Source organism: Asparagus officinalis, chromosome 9, assembly GCF_001876935.1.
Source record: "Asparagus officinalis chromosome 9, Aspof.V1, whole genome shotgun sequence".
In the NCBI taxonomy this organism is placed as follows: domain Eukaryota; kingdom Viridiplantae; phylum Streptophyta; class Magnoliopsida; order Asparagales; family Asparagaceae; genus Asparagus; species Asparagus officinalis.
The window spans coordinates 4,982,651-4,993,387 of record NC_033802.1 but is presented as its reverse complement, the minus strand read 5'-3'; the positions used below and the strand labels follow the sequence as shown (position 1 = coordinate 4,993,387).

General features: G+C 38.0%; 1 protein-coding gene across 1 annotated transcript; it reads left to right on the top strand.

Annotated features, from left to right (window-relative positions):
* LOC109823907 (transcription factor GTE1-like) lies at window positions 7–10,532 on the top strand. The gene is given in 9 exon segments (XM_020390354.1): window positions 7–106; window positions 5,602–5,775; window positions 5,877–5,954; window positions 7,002–7,217; window positions 7,445–7,543; window positions 7,835–7,871; window positions 8,857–8,867; window positions 9,109–9,270; window positions 10,218–10,532. Coding segments are annotated over 9 exon segments (984 nt in total). The 5' UTR covers window positions 7–85; the 3' UTR covers window positions 10,404–10,532.

Here is a 10,737-nt window from a genome sequence, read left to right as displayed (position 1 = left end):
CGCTGATCTTGGCCGTGGCGGTGCGCGCGAAGAGAGTGAAACCGAAGCAACGGTTGCTCGAAGATTCAGTAATCAAGTCGATGAAATGATAACAAAAGCTGATGAGGTAAAGGAAATAGTTTGGCTCCCAATTCTCAAGTATTTTAAATCAATTTCATCAAAACATGTATATTTATATTATTATTATGTATTTTAAATAAGTCTCGATAAATGAACTCGACGTGGTTAGATTTTCATTAAAACTTAAAATCAGAAGATTAGACAACAATATTAAATTTGAAACATCAACAGTAGACACTGAAGAGGAAAACACGTGAGAGGAATGAAAAAAATGAGAAAAATGAAAGATTTGGTCCGCTTTAATTGCCTAAGAGAGGGCCATTATAGTTGTTAGCTAAATATTTCTAAGAACATGAAGGTATAATGGGAGGCTTTAATGTTGTCGGAGTTTTTTAGGGTTTAAAGAGAATGGGTTCCAACATGAAGGAAGTAATTGATACAATTTATGAGATTTGGGGGCCTTATTTAAACTATAGGCTAAATTACTAAGAGTGACATAAAAAATGTCATCCTTTTATCAACAAGGCCTAAAAGTGACGTCGGCAACAATGAGGTTAAAAATTGATCAAGTTTACCAACGAGACATTTCCGGTTGCCTTTTTTTTATTTGAGTGGCAAAATTAAGGGCTTTTCGCATATATTCCCCCTCAAATCTCTCATATGTACCGATTTACTCCCAAATTCTAATATTTGCTGAAAAATCCAACTATCTCTCTCTCCACCATCTCCTCCTCTCCTCCCAATCCACAACGTCCCCTCCTCACCCCTACTCCCTCCTCTAACCTTACCCCTCTTCTCAACCTCTCTCTCCTTATTTGAACATATAACTTTGCTCCACCGAGGCTTCAATTGAACATACAGCCAGTCAAGACCATGAGTTGCGATCTTTACTTGAAGAGTATGAAGACATATTTGAGGAGCCAAAGGGGCTTCCACCTGCAAGAGACTGCGACTATTGAATTCCTTTGATTAACAATTTGCAGATAGCTTGTGTGCTGGTGTATCGACAACCTTTCCACTGAGAAAAAGCAATAGAATCTATTGTGAAGGAGATGCTAGATGTAGGGATTGTGCGTCCTAGCACAAGTGCATTCGTCGCCCCTGTAGTCATGGTTTGGAAATATAATAAGAAATTGCGCATGTGTGTAGACCATAAGGCTCTCAATCAAAACACCATCAAGGACAAATTCCTCATCCCTCTAGTTGACGAGTTTCTAGATGAACTTCATGGTGCTTGCATCTTTTCCAAGCTTAACCTCCTCTTGGGCTACCATCAGATAAGAGTTAGCGATGAGGATGTACCCAAAACAACATTCGACACACATCAAGGCTGTTATGAATTCTCAGTAATGCCTTTTTGGAGTCGTGAATGCCCCGTCAACCTTCCAATCGCTCATGAACCGCATCTTTTAGGAGTATCTCCGACGATTTGTCCTTGTGTTTTTCGATTATATCTTAGTCTACAGTTGCTCAAAGGAGCAACACCTGATACACTTGAGAGCTACTTTTGAAGAGCTACAAAAACACTACCTATGTGCAAAGCGAAGCAAATGTCGTTTTGGAGTACAAGAGGTGGAATACTTGAGCCATGTTGTATCAATGCGAGTGGCAGTTGATAAAAAGAAGGTGGAGTGATTAAGGGGTGGCCGAGGCCTATAATGCCGAGAGCATTGCGCGATGTTTAGGCTTAACGGGCTACTATCAACGGTTTATTAAATCATATGGTAGTATAGCGGGACCATTGACTGAGCTTCTGAAGAAAGGAGGGTTTTATTAGGGTCTGAAGGCAGAAGATGCATTCAACAAGCTTAAGGAGGCACTAATAACCCCGACAATGTTGAAAATGCCAAATTATGAGGAGCCATTCGAGGTGGAGTGTGATAGATCGGGTTTGGTATAGGTGCGTTGTTAACCCAGCAAGGTCATCCATAGCTTACATGAGCAAGGCGCTAAAGGGGAGGGCTCTAGCACTCTCTACCTATGAGAATGAAGATCTGGTGATCTTGCTTGCAGTAAAAAAATAACGTTCTTACTTGATCAGGAGTATGTTTGTTTTTAGGACGGACCAGAAGAGTAAAAGACACATTCTCAACCAACGAATTGGCATAGATGCTCAGAACACTGGCTTTGGAAATTGATTGGGTTTGACTACGGAGTCGAATACAAGAGGGGTGTTGACAATGTTATGACAGATGATCTCTCGCGTAAGGTTGTTCTGGAAAAGCAGTGCACTGGTATTACCCTATTTGTTCCAAGGTGGGTGGAATGTATCAAGAAAGAGGTTAAGGAAGATGTATTCTATGATGAGTTAGAAAGACAAATAACCGGTGGATGATCTCTAGTTCTATAAAGGCGAGATTTCCATGAATTCTTCATCCATTCTTTGCTAAGAATTGATGACAGCCTCTCATTCAATACCCCAAGGCGGTTACTTAGGTTACCATTGGACACTAAGATGCTTACGGGTAAGTTTTTGGTGGCCCATGATCAGGTGAGGCGATTTGTTCGGGAGTGTGATACTTGTCAGAGGCAAAAGGGGAGGCTACGAGACCAAATGGACTGTTGCAGCTACTTCTTGTTCCTAAGCAGGTATGTGAGTCAATTTCTATGGATTTTGTAGAGGGATTGCCTCTAAGTAGAGGCACATAATCCCTTATGTAGTGGTTTATCAACTGACTAAATATGCGCACTTCTTTGCGCTCAAACACCTGTACACCGCACTTTATGTTGCAAAGGTATTCTTCAAGGGATCTTCCAACCAGTGTTTTCAAGGGCGCGCGTCTCATTACGCCTCATGCGCCTTACGATGCGGGGCGGTGTCGAAGCGCCCCACATCTGATGCAACAGCACCTTTTGCGCCTCGCGTACATCCTTACTTTGTGTAGGGTGCATATAGTACATATCCTCATATAGTTTTATTTGTTAACATTTCAATCGAGTCTTTATACTTGATATTTCATATCCTAAAAAGTAAAATAAATCCATTGGGCCTTTTTAATAGCCTTTAATTGAGGACAATTACTAATCCTTTGCTTGGATATTAATCTTGATTTAACATTTGATTTAAAATTTTATGAATTTTGCTACTACGTTGGGTGTTAGCTTTAGAAATTAAGGCATTATATTGTGATTTTGTAGTAATATATTATTTATCATGATATTTTTTATGTAAATTCTAAAAACATGTTCTTTCACGCTTGATTACATATATTAAAAAATTATGTGTGCGGTGTGCGCCTCGCATCACTCGGACGCGCGTATCGCATTGCGCCTTACGCATGTGCGCATAAAGATGCTTTGCGCCCCCCCCCCCCCCCTAACACTGCTTCCAACTAACATGGCATGCTGATGAGCATAGTGAGTGACCGCGATCTTGTGTTTACTAGTCAAATGTGGCAAAAAATTTTCGTTTGCATGGCATGGGATTAGCCATGAGCTCAGCCTACCATCCCCAAACTGACAGGCAATCGGAGATTGTTAACAAGGCCCTTGAAACTTACTTGAGGTGTTTCTGTGGACTTAAGCCTACTGAATGGAGTGAATGACTTAGTTGGGTTGAATACCGGTAAAACACTAGTTGACATACATCAATAGGCATGACTCCCTTCAAGGCATTATATGGGCGGGATGCTCCAGCTGTGTTGTCCTACGTGTCGGACACCACACACGTTCATGTGGTGGAGGAGGCATTAAAAGAGCGTGATGAGATAAGTAAGTTGCTTAAAGACAACCTTCTCAAGGCTTAAGACGAAGCGCTTTGTAGATAAGAAACAGGGTGAACGTGAGTTCAACGTAAAGGACAATGTGCTACTATGATTCCAACCATACAAACAGATCACGGCTGGAGTCGGAGAATCTATAAACTTTTAGCCAGGTTCTGTGGACTCTATGTTGTGCTAGCTCGAGAGGGCAATGTTGCTTATAGACTGAAATTACCAAAGGGGGTGAAGTTTCACCCAGTCTTTCACATATCTCAACTTAAACCATATAAAGGAGAAGTTATACTTGCATATGAGGTTCTTGCTCACTGGATAACAGAGGATCTTGTGCCTGAAAGATCCTTGATTGCTGGCTTAAGAAGGTTGGGAGGAAGGGGTGGTTTATTTGCTTGTGAAATGGATGGGAGGAGAGGAAAGTGAGGTCACATGGGAAGATTATTTACCCCTTTATCTCTAAGTTCCCTTCCTATGAGGTCGAGGTGACACCAATGTCAAGGGGAGGACTCATCAGGTTAAAAGCCTTTAAGCTAGAGCCCGTATGTTAGTTAATTGACCAGGCCCTGTAGGAATCCACAATGACCCATTTCAATTACTTGAGCCCAAAGCTAGAGAGGGAAGAGAATCTTCGCACCCCTGCGTAGGTGCTGTTAGGATGGCAACGATTGTAGAGTTGCGAAACAATCATGATTTGAGAACCAATCAAAGGATGACATCCGTAATGGTTGTTAAAAGTTTTGTTCGCTAGCTGAACTTTGTATATATAGGAGATGTAATGGGTTAGCAAAGGGATATGAATGAAGTATTATCGCTCCTCTCAATCCTCATTATTCTTCTTCCTCTTCTTCTTTCTTTTCTTCTATCTACTCTTTTTTCTTAGCTTAATAGCCATGGTGGGTCGAGGTGGTAAGGGAGGTCGTGGTCAGAGTTCTGCCCATGTGGGAGGAATAAAAGGGAGAGGGAGTGGGAGGAGGAAAGGGGAAGGTGGAAAGAGAGAAATTGTTAGATGATATTTTCAAATATGAGATTTCAGAGAGTAAATTTGTAAATATAGGAGATATGAGGGGCATATATGCAAAAAAAATCCTTACTTTTGCCGATTAAATAAAGAAATGGCAATCACAAATGATTTGTTGATAAATAGGTCACTGTTTAGGTCTTGTTGTCATTGACGTCACTTTCTTTAAGTCTTGTTGGTAAAAGGTGTGACTTATTTTGCCAATGTCTTAAATTACATGTGTTTAAATGAAGTTATTTTAAAGAGATTTTTTCATGAAAACCACCTTTAAAATAAGTCAAATCGATGAAAACCGCCTTTCAAGTTTTTTTATATAGAAACCATCTTATAAGTGAATTTAACTTTCAATTAACCATCCCACAGCAACTTTTTTAACTTTTACCCTAAATGTTGAAAATATCCGCCTCCCTTCTCCCTCTTCACCCACCCTAACTAAATCTACCTACCTCCACCATTCTCCCTTGTCCCTCGCCTCGGCCCTCCTCATCTTCCGTGCAAACCATGGTTTAATAGGAGAGGAGAAGGGGGGCGTATGAGATGGGATGAAAGAGGAAGCAAGGGGGTGGATGGAAGAGGAGGGATCAATGTTACATCTCCACATCTTCCACCTCCTCCGTTTTATTTATTTATTTATTTATTGGGGGTGGGGGGGTGGTGGTGGTGGTTACTTTAATGAATATTGATTTTTTGTGTGTATGTAGACAAAAAACCCTATTTTGAAATACTTAAGATTTGGGGGACAAGTATCAGAAAAATCCGCAACAAAAAGGTAATGTTGGGTTTATTTGCTTACAAATTTGTGTCCAGTTGGAGCAAAGAGTGCAAGAGTTGTCCGATTTCTACAAGTACAAGAAGAAACCCAAGAACCTCAAATGGATTTCTTCATGTTTGAAGGATAAGGCTGATGAGGTTCGAAGACAAGCTGGGTGCTCCAGGAGAATGCAAGAGGTTATGAGCCAGTTTGGCACTATTTTGAAGGAGGCAAGATAAGATTTTTTTTATTGAAGTCGCATATTTTCATTCTTCTACTTCTTTATTAGATTTATGCTTTTTGTTAACACTAGAAATGTATATATTTTCAGCTCTCAGCACACGAATGGGCGGAGCCATTTTTGGAACCTGTAGAAGTTGAACGTCTTGGCCTTGATGATTACTATGAGGTAATGCTTGACATCAGCTTCTAGCATTTCATTGTAAAGCACGCGAGGATGATTGTGATATAAAGATATGCTAGAAATATAATATATGTTTTCTGTGCATAATTAGATGATTATTGAACACGATTCAAAAATTCTGATAGGTATCCTGAAATACTTCAAGGGACTTAATAGTTATGCTGTGGGCAGTGATAATCCTATATAGTGATTACATTTGTTATTGGTCATTATGCTTTCGCTGATGATATGTAGACCTCTAGTACAATGGTTAGGCAAGTTATGTCGAAGTGTGTAAAGGGAAATCATCAGCATCATATTGAATTATGAGCCTATCCATGTGAGTTCAGTTAGACAACATGGATTGGTGAAAAATCTGGTAAAAGTGAAAATAGATTTATATGACTAATCATGTCGACCCTTTCTGATCTGGTGTTAGTGTGACTACTGTCAACTATAGCAATAGGGATGTTCTCATGAAACTAAAAAGGTATTTGCCCGTAAAACCCACCTTGTTTGTCTCAAAGTTAATCCCATGCAACCAGGGGCCAATTTCTAATACTCCTCTATATCAAGAATCCAACAAGCAACAATCTACCACATACGCTATCTACTTTTTATTTGGCTGGAGTACAGAATAATGCCACCTATTTCTATTAGACTTTCACTTAACTACCTTGTTGAAATTGTAACTTCACCCTGTTTACTTTAGGTGGCTTGTGACCTGTGTACCTTCGTTATTGTGTCCTCTAAAAACATTATGAGCTGCGTGGATAAGTTTCCAGTATCTTGATTGTAAAAGGTGTTTAATTGAGCATTTCGTAATATTAAAAATACCTTACGAATAATATTCAAATATTAGAAACTGGAGTTGTTTTTTGCAATTTAGACCTAGTTAGCATACTAGATTAAGGAAATTTATGCACATACGATAATCCCTACAAAAATTTTCGTAACTTTTGGATCCTAGTTTTAGTATGATATGGTTTATTGTTAGCAGTTTGCCAAACTCTATATAATCATTAGTTTTTTTGGTGTCTTCACACATGCTAGATTATTAAGAGGCCCATGGACTTCTCTACAATCCGGAAAAAGATGGAGGCCAATTTATATAAGAATGTCAGAGAGATATATGCTGATGTCAGATTAGTTTTCTCAAATGCCATGACTTACAATGAGGAAAAAAGTGATATTCATGTCATGGCTAAAACACTGCTGCGAAAATTTGAAGAGAGATGGGTTCATCTGTTATTTGAAGTTGTTGAAGCTGTAAGTCATTTCATCAATTTCTAATTTTAGTAGGTATTCCTCAGCAAGGATCAGTATCTGCTGAAGACCGCTGCCCACTTTTTTGCACCATTTTGAACTCTTATGTCTGAATAACGTTAAACCTCTGGTTTCTTTGAATATATGTTTTTGTTTGTTCAGTAGCGAAAACTTTCATTCCTTCACTGTAGCACGTCTGATGTGTCCTTCTTGTTTCTTTCCTATAACAGGAAGAAAGACAAAAATATGAGGAGGAACAGGCCCTGGCAAATATGCTGATTGCTCAAGAGGCTGCCATCGCAAAATTAGCTAGTGATACAAACAATGAGGTTATACGTTTCATCTGCTCTTTTCATATTTCAAGTGCTGTTTATTATACCTGGAGAAAAATATAAGGTTGAAGGTTGTTAAAGTATCAATTCTTATACCTAGAGAATTTCAGCATATTTAGTATATTTGTCAAAACTGTGACTTATCTTGGTTGCAATATTCTGAAGGCCCATCTTGATCACAACAGTTCAAAGTAGCTGCTGGTCTAAAGTAGGCTTTAGCTAGATAATTTGGTCTAGTCGTTAAATTTTGGAATAATGTATTGACACTTATTTTGTTTATTGTTTCAGCTTAACAAGTTGAATTTGCATGTAGATTGACTTAGGAGTCAGTGATGCAGAGAGGCAGGTAACCTTCTCCCAAACCCGGCCCCCTCCCCCCAAAAAAAAAAAAAAAAAAAAAAAACACAAAATTAAAAAAAAGGAAGGAACTCCTGATTTGTTAGTATAATCACAGTTATGTCAACTCTCACTGACTTAAATCATAGCTTTTGATACTGATTTCTGAATCATGTCGATTTTGTACTCTTTAGCCCCTGTATGTTTGCTGCGAGACTTTAAGCAGGGACTTCCTACAGCCCATTCCCAGCCATTATCATAATATATTGAGATCTCTACGCTAAATTATTTTAAGATATGAAGAAAAACATGTGTTAAGTTCTTGAAGAAATTTGTTCATTAATGTATTTAATTATTGACATTGGATCCGGGATAACATTGATAGACTCAAATGCTAACTTAGCACGTGAAACAAATCAAATGAGAGATGATTGATTAGTATTATTAAACTATCATGTAGAAGATACTGTTGCTAAACTATGAAGAAACTGTACTTTGCTAGATAAGCAAATGTTATGTCAGCAAATGCACATGGATGAAATATGGAGTGAGCACATTTCAGGCTAATCAAGCATAGAGAAGACAACTCGTATCATGTTAAAGAACAGACCATCTTCCTGTCACGAGGAGGGGACTGTTTATTAACTCCTTCCCTTGTCTTTATGTTATGATATTTTTTTGTTTTTATTTGATTAAAGTAAGATTAGCACTGGTGAACTGTCCACAGTAAGCATGATATGATAAAAACTCAGCAGCAGCTCATTTCGTCTTTTATCTTTTTCTTAGCAAGACTATTGAGGAAGTTTCGTATTAAACCACTCTTAACACCTCAATCAGAAAAATTAGTTCTCACTTGCCTGCATGGTTAGAAAATGCTCGTCTTTTCCTGTTTGAGAGTCTTGAGACTGCTAACTTTGTGCTTTAACCATGTTTGGTGTAGCTTATTATCTTATAAAATCCTTGTTAACTTGAAGATGCAGTTGTAGTTATTGAGCATCTCATCGGGAGCAGACTAAATATGTTTTCAATACATAATCACACTGTACTCATCAGGTTTCCTTCATTAAACATATGGATATATTTAATACTGACACCTTAAAAGACAATCGAAAAAAAAATATAAACAGATTCCATGATACTAGCTACTGCAAGCCATTTTCCCCTTTGATTAATTAATTTTGGAAGTTGTCTGCTAATTACTTGCGGGCAACTCTAAAGTTGAAAAGTACTTCAACAGAAAAATGTCCACAACGGAGAAAAGAAAACTTAGTTCGGGGCTTACCTCTTTATGTCCCGAATATCTTTACAAGGCATTGGAGATTATTGCTCAGGGCAATCCGAACTTCCAAGATTCTGCTGAAGTGGTGGACATTGACATTGACGCTCAGGTCACTCACTCTACCTTGATTAATCTTTTGTTTTATTGCTTATAGATGCCACCTAGGAAAACAAGCCATATATCATCATGTACTATATTTAATAAGAAATAGTATGTGTAGCTCCATTTTCGTGCTAGTATTTTTATAAAACAAACTCCTTCGACTTTCACGTTTTATCCCTCCTTCCATAACTGCAAAATGGAGGCACAAAGAAAAGGCAACAATATAAGAAAGTGATAGTAATGGCAAGACAATTTGAGCATCCCAATAACTACATCAGTGTTGGTATTTTATATTATGAAAATGTTAACAGGCTTGTTAACACAGAAAATTGGTATTAGGATGAAACATCAGCCATTATTGGTATTATCAAAACTGCAATTATGATTCTAAAATCACTATTTTTCTCTTGAATACAAATCCATATTAGTAAGCTAAGGACATAAATATCTAGCATTGGCTCTTGAAATCTGAATAAAAGGTCTGTTTTTTATGCAGGGTAACTGGGTGAGGGGTTTAAGTGCTATACGAAGATTAGGGGGAAATTTTGAATGAAAGTTGAGGGAGGGGCAAAAAAATATTATTAGTCATAGAAGCAAACAGATTTTACCCTATTTAGTATTAAGAAAGCAAATGCAGAAGATATTTCTGTTATTTATAAAAATCATTCCATGTAATAAGTTCAAGTTCATTCATCATAGAAATTCCCAGTTGCCTCATAGGTATAGGAAAGAACACGTTGCACAAAAAGCCTTCTTATTTTAGATGTTTTGAAAAATTCACCTCAATTTTTATTTTTTATATTCCACTGAGAACCATTAGAAGAGAATCACATGTTGATTATGTCACCCATTTTGACATGAATTTACCCTTTCTGATGTTGCAACAGAAAAAAAAAGGTGGAAAAAATTCCAATAGTTTACTAAGTTGAAATTGAGTGATTTTTTCTTCGACAGAGTGAAATCACATTATGGAGGCTGAAGTTCTTGGTGAAGGAGGCACTGGAGAAGCAAACCAAAAATTCTTCAACCAAAACCAAAAAGCAGTCTGCGAATGCTGATGACATTTCAAAGCGCAAGAAGGTGATATCTGATGCTCTGGCGAGAACAAGGAGGAGCAAAAGACTTTCTCCGCCATCTTGACCCTGTTTATATTTCTACACAGGAACAGGTTCAGTTGCCAATCGAAAGACCTGTACATATTTTGTGAAGGAACAGCATCTGTTTACGGAACCCTTTGAGCTTAGGCACATGATCTGATAGTAAAGAAATCGAGGGAGTTCGTTTACCTTTTTACCGATTGTCTCATGTTCATTGATTCCTCTGTACTGCTCAGATACACTGAAGTTCGTTTTTACATATTACTCAAAAAAGTTAGATAATTGTTAGACCCTATTTTATATGAGCAAGTTGGCTTTTATGTTTCTTGTGTTAAGTTTATTGGCTTACCTCAATGTTAATGTTTGTGTGATTGCTT